Source organism: Ixodes scapularis, unplaced genomic scaffold (genome assembly GCF_016920785.2).
Source record: "Ixodes scapularis isolate PalLabHiFi unplaced genomic scaffold, ASM1692078v2 ptg000320l_1___fragment_1__unscaffolded, whole genome shotgun sequence".
Taxonomy (NCBI): Eukaryota; Metazoa; Arthropoda; class Arachnida; order Ixodida; family Ixodidae; genus Ixodes; species Ixodes scapularis.
The window spans coordinates 1,184,000-1,200,052 of NW_024609961.1; the positions used below are offsets into that span (position 1 = coordinate 1,184,000).

Below are 16,053 nucleotides of genomic sequence, written 5' to 3' on the forward strand. Positions count from 1 at the left end.
CTTGTACAAAATATGCGGCTATTTGTAAAGCATTGCATCTCGTGCGTAAGACGCAAAGTTTTGCTTAACTTTTTTTATTTTTTTTTTTTATGAGAAAGGCGCTTTGAAAAGGGACTGAGGGTGACGGCCCTGATATAAAGAAAGCCACTCTGTCTTACTTCCATATATAATTATATTTTCTTAGCCGTAGATTTCGAAATTAGATCTCTTATTTTGACGGAGTTTTTGTGAAATGGAAAAACGATCATCCACTTGGTTTTGCATTTGGTAGAGTTGACGTCACGCAAATGATTACAGCACATTCTGGTAGGTAGTCCATTACCCTGAAATTTAATTTGCAGGTGCAAGACCTAGGTGTTTTGTTATTTGAAGGCATATATAAAGATTCAGGTATGTTCTAGTAGTTGCATACAAATTGTTTTTATTCTAAAGGTTTTTGTAAGCGAGGTTAGAAAATAACGCAATTCCCAGAGGTCCAGGAAATATATCGCAGGTTGGACAAAATACGCTAATGTTTTAGAGGTTAAGCGTAATGGCGATGATGCTTTCACCACTGATTATGCAAAGGAGATTTTTGTCTAGAAAGATCCGAAGCTCTTGTTTCAGTAACATTACAACCCATAAACGTGTATGGGTTTCGGGTATAAATTGTTATATAAACCTCAATGTAGGTAGAGCACTGAAGAGTGGGGCAGACTGAAGATTGGATGCTTGAACAACCTAGCGCCAGGAGGCCAGCTTCACTAAGACCTCGATATAAATACTGTCCTTTTTTATATCTATCAACGGCTTCGGTATGTACTTATACTTATGCACACAAGAGCATGAGTTTAAAGACATTTTTATTAGCAACCATGTTGACCATTCGAATGTTTACAGCATAAAATGCTGACTGAGCTGTGCAACGTGACCGTTGGCGGCCGAATAATGAAGTTGCCTTTATTATTCTTTGGCTCGCAGCAACATTACCAGAAAGAGATCGAAGAGATGGAACTCCTTAAGACCACCGGCGAAGCCATGCCAATCACGACTGTGGTTCCCAATGCGTTCCAGTCATTCGTCGCCTTCTTCAAGGCACGTATTTGGGGGCACTCGCAGCGAGTCGCTTTTTCCTCATTGTCAGAAGTTTGGGTTCGGTAGTCACTAAGAACGTAAAAAAACGCAGGGCGCGACATAGTGGGTTCGCGCATCTTGCTTTGTAATTCGTTCTTTGGTCTTCCTATCGGCTAACGCTGCCATCCTATTGGCTGATGAGCGATAATAAGTTCGGTCTTGCCACGCCCTTTGTCTCGTAAGCTGTCAGTGACAATGCAGAAAGAACGTTGTCTGCTTCTTTCACAGGAGTTGCGATGATGTCAGAACGCCAACCTCTCATTGGTTGATTAAAAAAAAAAAATAGTGGGTAGACCTCGAGGCATCTAGCATTGAGGTCTACCCACTGTCCGTTCAATCAGAGCCAATCAGAGCTCGGCGTCGTTCTGACGTCAGCGCCACTCCTGCGCAAGAAGCAGACGACGTTCTTTCCGCATAGCGTGACAATAGTGACTTCTATGGATCGGTCTTCCTGATCGATGTTCTTTTCAAAGTATTTAGAAGGAAATTATTTTCTCGAGCATAGAGTGTCGACAATCGCTGAACTTTGTAAGGAAACGTATATTGTACACATTAGGCTCGTTCGATTTACCTGAACCTCCTGCACCAGCGCAGTAAAGGGTAGGGCGGTCTACTTCCGGTTGTGTCTCAATGCACAGGCCGGAAGTACACTGCCCTACACTTTTTTGCGGCGGTGCAAGAGGAGCAAGTTAATCGAACGATCCTATTGTCGAAAATTAGTATACGAGTGAAGACCAATAACGTAAAATATTGTGCATACATGTGTAGACCGTGGGAGGCTAGATCGTGTCTCCGTTGTAGATAGCCAGCTTGGCCAATGCCGTAGAAGGATCGGTGGCCGAGTTTGCTAGCGCACACCAGCTCGGAGCACGTGGAGCGAAAGCTCGCGGTGTAGAACCCAGGAACCCTGGGTTCAATCCCCACCCCTGCCCGTTTCGATCTGGATGAGCATCGTATCGGCCCGTGCGGTCGTGTATCACTACTGCGTGGTGCATGTTAAAGACCCCAGGCTAGCGGTTGTACTGCACTGGCTACATTGCTCCTCTATAGCGAGTGACTCGTCGCAACTTTGAAATGGCTAACCAACTACACGCTGTATAAATATCCACACAACCCCAATTAATTGGTCATTGCCGTGAGACTGCTAGCCTGGAATCATTAACCGCGTGACCACACGGCTGCATAATGCTCATCCAGATTGAAATTGGTAGTGGAGCTGATCTACCCTAATTAACAAATCTCCCAAAAAAAAATTTTTTTTTAAGTGTTTACGCGCACAACACGTACAGGTTTACATGATGTCCTGACCAGACGCCAAAAGCTAACAATTACACTGGTACTATATGTACGTTGGCGATATCTAAATTTCGAATGCAAATTTCACGGATGTTTTTATGTCATGTCTTGTAAAGACACAAATGAACTGAGTTCAGTATGCCGATCTCAAAATGTCAAAATATGAAAGTGTTAATATAACTCGTTATTTATTTAAAAGAAAACAGTCTAACTTTAATCCTTAATCCTGAACAAAGAGTGCGAAGCTCTAGGAAGTCTGAAGGACAAATTAGATGCACACTGGTTGCTGTAAAATTGAAATGGAACAATAAAGTGATCTAAAATAAAGTGATATAGTTATTGACGAAATAAAGAAACAAAAGTACACTAACACGTGTTTTACTTTAAGCAATTTGATTAGATTTGCAGCGCACCGTTTAGCTAAAAAAAGTTCTTGAGTGAATAGCGAACGTGTGTGTTTGTCCCTTGTCCCCTTTGTCGTCCGTCGTCTTCGGTTAGAATCATGTGTAGCGAATAAGGCATTTTTTGTTGCCCGCAGGAGAAACGCTGTGAAGAATTTTAGCCTCGTGTTCTGTCACCTTCTGTACGTCAGTTACACATTTGAGAAGATCCTCGAGGCACTAAGGTTGCCTGATAAATCGTAACACAACAGAGAGTTTTCTATTTGTAAACTTTTTATTTCCCATTTCGGGGTGTACGAGTGCAGGTTCGGATGCTGCTCTTCCTCCGCGCCCCGATGCACGTGGTGCCCTTGGTGGTACTGCCCGTCATCATGGTGGTACTGAGCTACTCCTTTCTCTCCAAGAGCGAAGTTCCCGTCAACAAGCTTGGCCTGCTCACCCCAGAATTCTATCCGGACGGCAACATTATCGAAGCCTATCGGGTACCGAGCTCGGAAGGTAGTAACCTTTCAGAACGCTTTAATCAAAACCTCCGACAACGCTGCCTAGTGAAGAAAGATAGTACACGGCGGCACAATATTAACGCAAACAAGCAATCGTCGTTTTTTTCTTTTTTTGAGATGTAAAAAGCTTTTTTAATAGCTACTGCGATGGAGTAAAATGCTTATTCGGAGAGATAACCCAAGGTACATTTTGATGCCTGTCGCGAAGAAATGCGAAGAAACTACGACATCACATTCGCGCTATTTGTCTCGCGAGGTGTACATGAGCTACTTTGGGCCTAAGGAATATGTACCATGTATGATCAAAAAGTTCCGAGACTGATTTTGTAGCGTAAAAAGAGGGGGCTGCAAAATTATCCGCCGTAGCAGTCGAAGGAAGGAACCTTCGTGTGTCGTTGTACCCAAGCGCGTCGCTGTGTGAACATTTGGAGCTGCGTTACGCGAGTTTTTCTCACCACGTGCATGGGCACAATGGCGATTTACCATAGACTGCAAGCCAGAGCGAGGGCGAACATCAATTCTGAATCAAACTTGGCAAATACAAAACAAACCTTTGAAATGATTCAGCAGGCTTGGGTCAAAAAGCAGTGAATTTTGCGACGTGTTTGAAGTTGCACCCGCGCCTCGGATAAGGTCGCGGTAGGGCAACTTTATCCGACCTCTCCTTGACTTCAGTGACGTTTTGCCAGTTTTGGTGCGCGAGTGCCACTCCAAACGCCCCGCACACCTCACTTCGTTTTGACATAGGCATTCTAAATCATTTAAATGGTCTCTGTTTTAAATTTGCCAAGTTTGGCGTAATTCTCACTTTAGTTTGCAGTCTATGGACATATCAGCATTATGCTCGCGCACGTGGTCAAACAAACTCGTCTAGCGCAATTCCGAATCTTCACAGAGCGACGCCCTTTGGCATAGTGGCGTAGGAGGGTCCCTGCCGTCGGCTGCTGCGCGCGCCTCACTGTGCTGCCTGTTCTTTTTACGCTAGAAAATCAGTCTCGGAATTTTTGATTAGACCTCGTAAATACTGAGTTGTTGAGTGACCTCTCTCCTTAAGATAATGTTGGTGCCGTGCAGACTAAACTTCTTCTCACTGTTGCTATTCTACCGCTGAAGTTTTTCTGTTGCTGATTTGGGGCTTCAACACGTAACGTGGGCTACAACGTTTACGTCTTAGACGAATCACTTTTTAGCAATGTTTGGTAAAGTACTTATAAAAGTACTTGAAGTAAAGTACAAAGTAAATGATTGGTTATGCACTTCAAGTAAATAGTAAGTAGAAAGGGCGCAATATACTTCAAGTAATGCACTATGAATACAATGTACATTCCAAGTAAATTACAATCACTTTCTATCATAATATTTCATGATGACCTTTCATTCCCCTATACAGTGTTCTTCTTTTAAAATCTAGTATGCATTATCCCTGGCGTAATCGGGTTGCGTAAGTTATTTTCTGAAATGGCGCTGAATATTGAATAAAGTCAAGTGGCCACAATGTAGTTCTTTTACTCTTGCCGACAAACTATTTACTACAATCAACTTATAAGGCATTTATAATTGCTGAGAAAGCATCATTGTGATACAAATGTAGCATGACCAAACTTGGAAAAGGTCGTTTAAAGTCAGCAGTCGTACTTTCCTCGGAATGTACAAAAAATGATTTAAGTACAAGTACGGGCTTAGAGAATGTACTTCTTCCAGTAAAGTACAAGTTTTCTAAATTTACTGGAAGTAGTACATCGAGTACAACAAACTTGAAGTACTTCCCAACACTGCTTTTTAGAGATGCATTTTTAGTAATTTAAATAACAAAGACATAGTAAGGATTTAATATATTTTTCTCATCTTCAAGGAGGAAGCTTTAATTGAAAAACAAATTGCTGTGTTATACCGTATTTACTCGCACAATGAACGCACTCGCGTAATGAACGCACCTCCCAAGTCGGCTGTCGAAATTTCGATTTTTTTTTTTTCACTCGCGTAATAAACGCACCCCCAACTCGGAGGTCAAAATTTTGACCCCCTCCTCCCACGCGCGCGAAATGAACGCACTTTTCTATCCTGGTGCAGCGAGGTCAGCGAGGTCGCGAATGCATGGGCAGCGTGGTCGAACAAAACGCCTTGCAAAAGACGTTAAAAAAATTCGCAAAGATCCAACGGAAGCAAGAAAAAAAACATGCGAGATGCGCTTTTTTTTTTTTTTTTTTTTGAACAGCGCAGTCTGGATTTTGGGTTCGCGCGCCGCCCCGCGCAAGGAGGTAAGAAAGAGAAGCGGAGAAGCGCTCTAAGCGAACGAAACAGCTTGCGAAAGGCGGCAAAAAGAAAGAAAATAAATCCACGGAACTAAAAGAAAACAAAAATAAACGAGCTTTTTTTTTTTTTTTTCACAACGCAGTTTGGTTATGGGGGCTCGTGCGCCGCGCGCAAGGAGGTAACAAAGAGGAGCGGAGAAGCCCTCTAAGCAAACGAAACAGCTTGCGAAAGGCGGCAAAAAGAAACAAAAAGAAAAACAACCCACGGAACTGAGAAAAAAAACAAGAAAAAGAGGAGCTTTTTTTTCTTCTTTTCTTTGCATGGCCCAGTTTGGTTACGGGGGGGGGGGGGGGGTCGTGCGTCGCGCGCCGCGCGCAAGGAGATAAGAAAGATAAGCGGAGAGCCCTTGCCTAAGCAACGCCTAAGCAAACAAAACAGCTTGCAAAGGCGGCAACAAAAAAAAAAAAAACCCCAAGAAACTAAGGAAAAAAAAAGAGGATTTTTTTTTTTTTTGCACGGCTTAGTTCTGTTATGGGGTAGGGCGCCGCGCGCAGAGAGATAAGAAGTTACTTCGATTTTTCAGGATAAAAGGTCCGTTCATTATGCCAGTAAATAACCCACGCAAAAATTTTACTTCGCGTAATGAACGCCCCCCCTAACTTTGCATCGATTTTTCGGAAAAAAAAGTGCGTTCATTCTGCGAGTAAATACGGTAGTTATCTTAAAACAATATGGTATCCCTCCTCCTCCAAGGCAAAGCCAGAAGCGATGCAAGCTTATCTTGCGTAGCAAAGCTTGCGGCATACGGAGACACTACAAGCCATACAAATCGATTGATTAGCTCTGATGGGTATTCTTCTTCTTTCCAGATAGTCTAATCGAAATCTATGAGAAGGCCATGGAAACGCTCAACATGACCGTACGGTGGAACAATGGCAGCCCTCTTCTCGAAAATATTCCTCCTGGAAGTTACTACGCGCAGATTCCAGACAACCTTGGGGCCGAAAACAAGGTAGACAATCTCGCAGCGTCTGGATATTTCTTGGACACGCTTGGTCCGACAGCAATCAATGCCTCTAGATTCTCTGAAAGATTGGGAGCGAACGGGGGGTTAGTTTCATCTACATAATAGACCTTTACACAATTGCGCACCATTGCCCGTCCGCCACTGTTTTGGTCACATACTCTGAGCCGTAGAGTTATTATAATGCACGCTAAAGGTTCATCTGGCGCTAGTGTGCTGTGGCAAATCGAAGCAGACAGAAACCAGTCGGAAATTGACTTCCGGTAATGTATTTCTATGGAAAAAAGCGAGTGCATTTTATATGGTTGAAAAAACCCCGAGACTGCGGATAAACGACACAACACTAAAAAGAGACTTTTTAGTGTTGTGTCGTTTACCCGCAGTCTCGGTGTTTTTTCAACCATGTGCAACGTACACCAGCTCGTTTGCGCCCTTACATTTTGTGCATTTTATCCTTGCTCTCAATTAGAAGAGCAAATATCACGAATATTTCGTACGTCCATTGAACATTGCTCAGTCTCGGAGAAGAAACAATTATTCAGTTATGGCATTTTTACTTTAAATTTGTGGCATAAAAATGATGCTAAAACGGCTTCGTACATGCATTTATGTGCACAGTGGGACACTGTTAGCGCGAACACAGCGCCGGCGCTTTCCAGCATGGAGAATATAGACGCTTTGCACACGCGCCAGATCACAGCCGCCATTACTGACCTTCTCCTCTCATACCGAGAAACCAAGCCACTGAAGCGGACTTTGCCGAGCCTCCGGAAAGGCCAATTCTGGGGAGAAGGACACAGTTGGATCTAAGATGACAATAGCCTGTCCTGCTGTGGTAATGATGGAGAGAATCGGTCAGAATAAATGGAAACAAAAACTGAAGGTCGGTTATGGCGGCGCCCATGCACAGCTGCTGCAAAGCGTCTATATGTGCCAAACGAACGAACGACATGTGGAAAACCAAGAGAGGCGGCAAGAACTACGCAGTAAAACTGGATAAGTAACTCCTTGTGCATGCAGACGGTCAAAATAAAAAAAAAAAAAAAAACATAAGTTCTGCTTTATACTTTCTGCTCATGAATATGTGCGAAGTTGCTTGTTCTGCGTCCAAAACATCACTCGCAGGCACGAAATCTTTGAAAATAGGGAGACGCCAGAAAACAGGTGCCCGATAAGAGCTACCTGACATAGGAAATAATAAAAAGGCACACCTTTCATGGCCCACGCACTTCATTCTTTACGTTTCGAATGTATTTTTGTCCCGCTCGTAAAGATGCAGGATGGAGTCATTTTCATATAGTGTCAGGACGGGCATACTAACAATAAATAAGTACCACTGGAATGCTAGCGAATCTTGAACACACTCCACGTTCCTTTCGATTTTTATTTTGCTTAGACTCGTTGCTAGTTTTTACATACCAGCCATGGAACAGAGGTTTGGACCTGAAATATAGCGCAGTTTGACATCGTCCAGTGGTAAAGAAACGTGTAGTTACTTAAACAATTACACCTTTACAATCTTCATAAAGGTACATACTATTCGGTACGACCCAAATAACGACAGTTATTTGAGTTAATGTCCGTTGAAGAGACAAAAGGCACGCGCGTTTCCCCAAAGGAATGCACGGGAGCACCACAAAAGTAGACTGGTTGCTGTCTGCTTCAATTTGCCTCCCGGAAGTCGCATAGACACTAGCGCTACTTGAACCTCTAGCGTACATTATAATAACTCTATGCTCTGAGCATCTATTGGAAACGAGGGCACCGTCAATGTTCGGTGTGAAGTCGGCTCAGCTGGTGTCAAAAACGAGTACTACGTAAGCGTTCGGCGAAACTCAAAAACAATCAGACGCTTCGTTCTTAAGAAATGGCAACCGCCAATGTTGCTTGATGGACTTTTGAAAAGGGCCTATTACTCATTAGAAAATATAAGTCAGCAGCGGTGTCAGTCATAAAAAACAAAAACTGATTCTTTTACTCATATTTTGCCAATTTCCGCGAACCAAACATGTTTGTGACTTGCGCTATATGACTATACCTAAAAAAAATGTGAACGGTGTTCCGAAGTTCAACGTTTTCTCTTCATAAGGTGAAACGTATGTTGGAAACTAAGGTCGGAAACATAAGCCGCGTTTAATTACTGCTAAGACTCATTTGATGACCTTGCGAACGTTGGCAGAATCATCAGGATCAGTCTAGAACTCCGCGAGATAGAACTCATTTGCGGATTTGGTTGTCTTTAGATTTACTGGAAAGCAAAAAGTAGCGCCATTTTTCTTCTCATTGTCTGCTTGTTTTACGTCTGTAATTTGCCTGTCTTCATCACGTGACGCTCATTTACGTGCCACTTGAATCGGGTCGTTTACAGTATAGGTGTTGTCAGACGTCTCAGGCGACAATGTTTTGCTCTGGTGCAAGATGGCTTAACAGGCAGGAGACCAAACGATCTTATTAGGCAGGTCAGCAAAAGAGAAAAGTCAGTTATTCCTTAAAATAAAAGAAACTATTTAAGTTCTAGCTACGTTTTATGGTAACATGCGTGAAGAAGGAGCATAGCCTTCCTAACATTCGTCCTATAGAAGCCCCGTGTAGGCAATTGGCCGCGCACATTCTATCGGCGTCCTAGGTGTACTGACCATGTAGCAGCCTGCTAGGGACATCGTATGGGAAGGTAACTTAGGATGACCGTAGATCCTACACAAATGAAGGCAAGTTGTAGGTATTTAGATAACCGTAGTATGGACAATCTATTACAAGAGTAATTGATTGTCCGCGACCGATTTCTTGCGGTGGTTAACTGGTGCAACGCTGCTCTACGCAGCAACATGAGTGGCGCTACTGAACTGGGTCTTAACCGCAGCGTACTTAGTTGCTCCAGCTATCTCCTTTCATGACAGTCTGTCAAAAAAAAAAAAAGTTACAGGCTCGCGATTGTGATCATAATGCCAGGAAGCACAACGAAAATTCAACTTACCATCTGTGTTGTTTTCTTTTTTTTTTTTCCGGACCGCGTGGGCGGTGCACAGTACCTGAACCCGCTGGTGATGCTCATCAACGACTCGTACGTGCACACGCTGCCCATCCTGCAGTCGCTCACCTTCAACACGCTGTTCGCGGTCTCCGAGAAGTCGGCGGACGCGCTGAGCCGTCGCCGCGTGCAGCTGTCGTCCTACCCGTGGCCCCAGAGGGGAGTCGATACGGTTTTCGACCCGCAACTCTACACCTGGACGATGATGATGAGTGTGGTGATCGCCTACATGCCGTCGCTCATCACCGTCGAAGTGGTCGAGGACAGGCAGGCCAGTCTCTTCGAGTTTCTGCCTTTCTCTTCGGAAAACTACACTCTTAGCCCTTTGGTGTATGGTTGTGTCAAAATGTTACCACCAAAACAATGTGGTCTAGGAGTGCAACGGACTGTGGTATCAATCTGAAACCAGCGCACTTTGCAGATTGATAACGCCCTCTCTGGGACGAAAATCAGAATATTTAAGTTTTTGCCCCAATGATACACTCTGGTTCGCTGGAAGTAGGCTTTTGAGCATGCGCTTTCAACATGTTATGATAAGCGCTTTGCCGTTATAAAACATGTTTCCTAAATAAAAAAGAAAAATGTATGTGCACATTTGTCTAAAAGCTCCGAAGAGGAAGTAAAGCACTTTTATTTATGGCCATCTTCATTCATAAGCTGTCGATTGGCGAAAAATTGGGGTGGGGCATTATTGAAACCACTGTATCGCGCCTATAAATTTCAAAATTCGAAATCATTTTAAAAAGTACCTATAAACACCGGGTGACTCACCTGTATTTCTTGCCCATAAGGTAAACCTAGTTTTTTGTACCAAAACTGTGTGGCTGTCATAGCTTTGATAGTTGTGCCTATATGATGAAAATGCAATCAAAGTCTTCCTTTGCTACAGAAAACCTCTGACATCGTAGTTGAAAAAATACCCCGAGACAAGGAGCCTGGGAAATCAAGCAGTAATGAGAAACATATACAGAAGCAGGTGGTGCGGAACCTTCAATATCGGAGAGCTCAGAAAACTTCTACGAAAATTTCGCTCCGCACGATCGACAACAGTCCGCTCTGTTTTAAATCTTCAAATATACTTGTGCTGCCACATCACGTTATTATATGACATTTGTAAATTATTTTGCTACAAAAAAGTAAGTTCTTAAATGTAATTTTTTTGCAACTAGCCTTTATCCGGTGCGGTACAGTGGTTTCGCAATTGTACCACCATATTTAAACATAAAAAGGTCACCAATTGACTGAAAAATGTTTAAAGTTTATTTTCGCGATTTAAAAAAAGAGTGAAAGCCGTTTACCACTCCCTGTAACACCGAATTAGAGCGCAGCTCTTGAGGAGGAGGACGGAAGGGTACTGGGGGGTGAAGCGACGTGGGGAGGGGGGTCACGTGACCTTGGGGGGTCACGTGACGATGCCGATGATGTCATCAGTGACGTCACTGATGACGTCATCCGTGATGATGACGATGACGATGCGGATGCCGGTGACGTCATCAGTGACGTCACTGATGACGTCATCAGTGATGATGACGATGACGATGCGGATGCCGGTGAGGTCATCAGTTACGTCACTAATGACGTCATCAGTGACGATGACGATGCGGACTTCGATGACGTAATCCGTGATGATGACGATGACGATGCGGATGCCGGTGACGTCATCAGTGACGTAACTGATGACGTCATCAGTGATGACGATGACGATGCGGATGCCGGTGAGGTCATCAGTGACGTCACTCATGACGTCATCAGTGATGATGACGATGACGATGTGGATGCCGGTGACGTCATCGATTACGTCATCGGGGAGGTCACGTGACCCTGTGGGGTGGTCACGTGACTTCGGGGGGTCACGTGACTTTGGGTGTCACGTGACCTTGGGGGTCACGTGACCCTAGGGGAGGGGTCACGTGACCTGTGGTCACGTGACCTTGGGGTGACCTTGGGGGCCACGTGACCTTGGGGGTCGCGTGACCTTGGGGTGACCTTGGTTTCGCCGACGGCGACGCCGACGCCGCTCAAGCCGGGAACGGGCCCCTAAGAGCTGCGCTCTAAAAAGTGAAAGCCGTTTACAACTCCCTGTAACACCGAATTGGAGCGCAGCTCTTGAGGAGGAGGGAAGGGTACTGGGGGGGTGAAGTGACCTGGGGGGGGGGTCACGTGACGATGCCGATGATGTCATCAGTGACGTCACTGATGACGTCATCAGTGACGTCACTGATGACGTCATCAGTGACGATGACGATGAGGACTCCGATGACGTCATCAGCGATGATGACGATGCGGATGTCGGTGACGTCATCAGTGACGTCACTGATGACGTCATCTGTGATGATGACGATGACGATGCGGATGCCCCCGAAGTCACGTGACACCCCCAGGTCACGTGACCCTGGGGGTGGTCACGTGACCTGGTGGTGTCACGTGACCGGGGGGGGGTCACGTGACCTCGGGGGTCACGTGACTTCAGGGGGGTCACGTGACCTTGGGGTGACCTTGGGGGGCCACGTGACCTTGGGATGACCTTGGTTACGCCGACGGCGACGCCAACGGCGACGCCGACGCCGCTCAAGCCGGGAACGGGCCCCTAAGAGCTGCGCTCTAAAAAGTTACGCGCAAAGTTGTAAGTTGAAATGTTATTATAAAATGCACCGTGCATCAAAGGGTTAATACCGTTCCACCTAGATCCGGTTATATCTGGAACTGTTTTGCGAAACAAGTTTCGATGAACTAGAAGAAAATGTGGGCCTCATATTTCCTAGTTTACGTATACAGAACAGAGTTTCAGATAATTATTTATACAAAGGAATAAATGTAAGAACGCACTTTCTGGACGTTTTAAATGGAGAAAATTGGCGAGTAAGTACAGCCGGGTAAGTTGAATGGCATTTAAGTGGAACGACAACCCGAGGAGGACCTATGTGTTTGAGATAAAGAAAAAAAATGAAGCGAAGGGCACTGCAGTTCATGTTACAATCTCCACTTCACATAAACATTTTACTTGTCCCAGAAAAGATATGCGGAATTTTAATTTAACTGGAGCCTCTGGGGAACAAGGTTAAGATTGTGTAGAGTGGTTTCACAAATGCTCTCTCACTTCCGCTAAGCCGCCTTCCGTTATGTTGACGAACGGAGTCCGCCACTTTCTCGAGTGTTTTTTTGCGTAGTTATTGGCGTCACTTTTGCTCTCGTTAAAATTCACGAGCATGGGAAGTCGCTCCCTGAACGATAGAACTCAGTAGGCCCGGATGGGAACGTATTTGGGCCGCATAAATCCACACTTCGATTTTTTTAAATGCCCATTTCAAAGTCGCCTCGGCAGCATCTGCTGGAACTCTTTGGTCGCCGATGGATTGACATAGATACTGGTATCTAGGAAACTCGAGTACTAGCCGACGCTGTTTCATGTCCCCTACTGCTCTAGCAGGCGCCGTCGATCATGACAAAACAGAACTCGAGCAAGGTGTGAAACACTGCCTCAACGCATACTGAAACATAGGACGGAGGTTCATCAATATGTCGTCCGACGTGATTTTGATTCGAATGTACTTCACGTGAAACCTCCCTATAGTGCCTGGAGCGCGACTCCGCCTGGTCTGCTTAAAGCGTTCTCGTTTGTGGTCCCTCAGTTTCTTCCCGACGATGTCTCACTTGTGTCATGTTGTGACCTGCCGCGATCCTGGTGGAGGCACAGCAGAGATTCTGTTTGTGGCAGACGCCTGTTCTGCTGCAGAATTGTCACATCTTGACAGTCCACGTGTACTTCAGTAACCAGGAGTTGTGATGCCGCGAGGACAGTGACACTTGCGTTCGCTCATAGTTTTTACCGAAAGGTCTGCGACTAACCGCCACGATTGCTGCATCTGACAACATAACACGTCCGCCCTCCAATGATATCGTGTGTTGCCATTACACGACAACCTTCAAAATGCATTGTAGCAACCGTGTCTGAAATCTTTAAAGAACAAAAGGTCTGCCTGCTCACTTTTTTAGGGCTCGTCTCCATGACATCATTTTACCGCAGCAGAAGGAGGGTACTCACTTGCTCGCCATGTATGTCTTATCGATCGATACCGTTAGTGAACCTGATTTGGCGCAACACACAACAGGAGCAGAGTCAGAATAGTTTGCCAAGTCCATTGTTTCAGTTAATATATAACATCCCAGGGGCTAACAACAATTTTTTTTTACTCTGACATAAAAAGGAAGTTTAACTGCTTATCGTACCTCATCGCAAATGTGTGTCTTTAATTTGTAAGCTTTGTGGAGGTTTTAACCGCTCCTTTGTTGTGAATTACAGTGCCTAAAACTCAAAACTCGACTTCGTACATTTATTTATTGTGACGTAGAATGCAGCGAATAGCACTGGCTTCTAAGAGAAGATTAATCTGAGACTAGGTAGGTGGAGAAACCTGAAGCAACCAAACTAGAAAAAACAGGTAAAGGATGACGTTCTTTCTTCTACTTTGGTTGGTTCAAGTTTCTTTATCTAGTCTCAGCTGTTTTAAAGAAATTATCTATCTACGCCAGCTCTCCTGCGCCTTTACTCTTTTATAATCGATACATGACACCGACGGAGCTTGGATCGGAATCGGTAGCTCAAAAACCGACCGGAATATTCACGAAACCGCCTCAAAAAACAGCATCTGGCCGTAAACGTTACAATGGTCTACGTGAAATAGTTTGTCGGTTCTCTTCGATCTCTTAGAACAAGGTGAAGAACCAGTTGCGCGTGTCCGGGCTGCTCTTCTCGGGCTACTGGTTCACGGTTCTGCTGAGTCACGCCATCCTCTACCTGCTGTCCATGATACTCACGGTGGTGGCCCTGGTGGTCATGGGCGTGCCCTTCCTCACCGAGCCCGTGGCCGTCCTGGCCATCGTAATCCTGTTCCTGCTCTACGTGCCGGCGTCTCTGCTCGTCTGCTACGTCCTCACCCACCTCTTCAACAAGCACGAGACCGCCAAGGGAGTGCTGCCCTTCCTCAGCTTGCTGGTATGGGGACCCAGGGCCCTGGCAATCTGTCGGTCTTGGTGATTTCGAGCATTGCGGACGGAAACGAACATGTGGCGTCGGAAAGCGCGCATCACCAAGCGATGACCCTCTTGGGGAGGGGATCGGACAGTCACGCCTCTAGCAGCATGCCTCAGTCGTGTGGGCAACAAACCGAATTTTCTTTTTGTTGTAAATCAGACAAATCGAAGATGACGATTCGAAGGCTGCCCCTCGTGCATCCGAAGCACTGGTCAAAGCGAAGCGCTCGTGGCCAGACCGTGCTAGGCGATGTTCAATTTCTTTGTTTTCCTGTGTTAGTAAACACCGGGCGGTGTGGACAACAATCTCGATAAAGCGCCCTCTATAGTTCGATACAGATACGGACAGAGGGAGATCGTGAGATAAAAGCGCACGGGGACAGCACTCTGGCGTCCCGCGCGCTCTCCTCCTCTCCCGCTGTTTCTATTCGTACAGCGTAGTGAAATTTCGATAAAGGAAAACAGTGTCCGATGTTAGTGGTGGACTGACTGTTTTCATTCGAGCACAGCCGGTCGCTATGAGTTTGTTTGCACAATGGAGTCAGAGTTGAACGTGTCGTTTGTTGAAACGCCGATTCTGCCGACTGAGGGCTGCAAACGAAAACGTTACCGGAGAACCATTAGGAAAACAGAAATACGCGACGAATCACTGAAGAGATGCGCAATCCTCGGGCGATTGATGGAGGGAAATCATTTGTGATATGCCGTAACAGATCTGGCGACTCTGTCGGAAGGGGCGCTAAAGCGGCTTCTGAGATCGTTTTGTTTATGGTGCAAACTCAACTTCAGCACCCTAACCATCATAGAAAACTCCAAATTGAAATCTCGCGTTATTTGGCTGTATCGTATTTGCTCGAGTAATAGCCGCACTATTTATGAACAATGCCCTTGCGTCTACTTTTCCGCAGAACACATATACAGCCAATCATCGTGTGTCGCATAAATAACATAGCAAATAACCAGATCGAGAAGACGATTCTTCAATCAAATGCAATCTCGACAGATAGTATCACCGCGCCAAGACGTTATCTCTGTCATGTAAACCGCTGGAATCATGCTGCCGATCGCGGTGATTGGCAATCCGCGTGCTCCGCGGAAAAGCGAACCCTCGGGTTTTCTTCATAAGCAGTCCGGCATTACTCGAGTAAATGCGATAGTGCCTTTTTCTGGATTATAGCCAGGCTGTCCCAGGAAAAGGGGCTGGAGCCCCTTTTCTGGGACACATCTCAGAAAAGAAGCGCGTCGCGATGTCTGGTCGCTTTTTAGCAAAGAAAAAGTCACGGATGATCGTAATTTTAGATGTTTAGGGCGCCTACTCTGCGTAGGTAAAAAACGCAATCCACTTCCATGCCCTTTTTAAGACCGACTATTCTGAACGTGATATGGAGCTAGTCAGTATAACAC

At 45.4% G+C, this 16,053-nt stretch overlaps 1 protein-coding gene and 1 pseudogene across 1 annotated transcript in view; one reads left to right on the forward strand and one right to left on the reverse strand.

Moving 5' to 3' along the window:
- LOC8050788 (cholesterol transporter ABCA5) overlaps positions 1-16,053 on the forward strand; it is a 154,627-nt gene that overhangs the window by 82,552 nt on the left and 56,022 nt on the right. Inside the window, exons 16-20 of the mRNA XM_042287791.1 lie at positions 961-1,074; positions 3,116-3,308; positions 6,436-6,578; positions 9,617-9,889; positions 14,327-14,611. Of these exons, the coding sequence (XP_042143725.1) occupies positions 961-1,074; positions 3,116-3,308; positions 6,436-6,578; positions 9,617-9,889; positions 14,327-14,611 (1,008 nt within the window). The remainder of the gene's footprint in view (positions 1-960; positions 1,075-3,115; positions 3,309-6,435; positions 6,579-9,616; positions 9,890-14,326; positions 14,612-16,053) is intronic.
- The window catches only part of LOC120842794, a 133,808-nt pseudogene that overhangs the window by 9,243 nt on the left and 108,512 nt on the right, over positions 1-16,053 (reverse strand).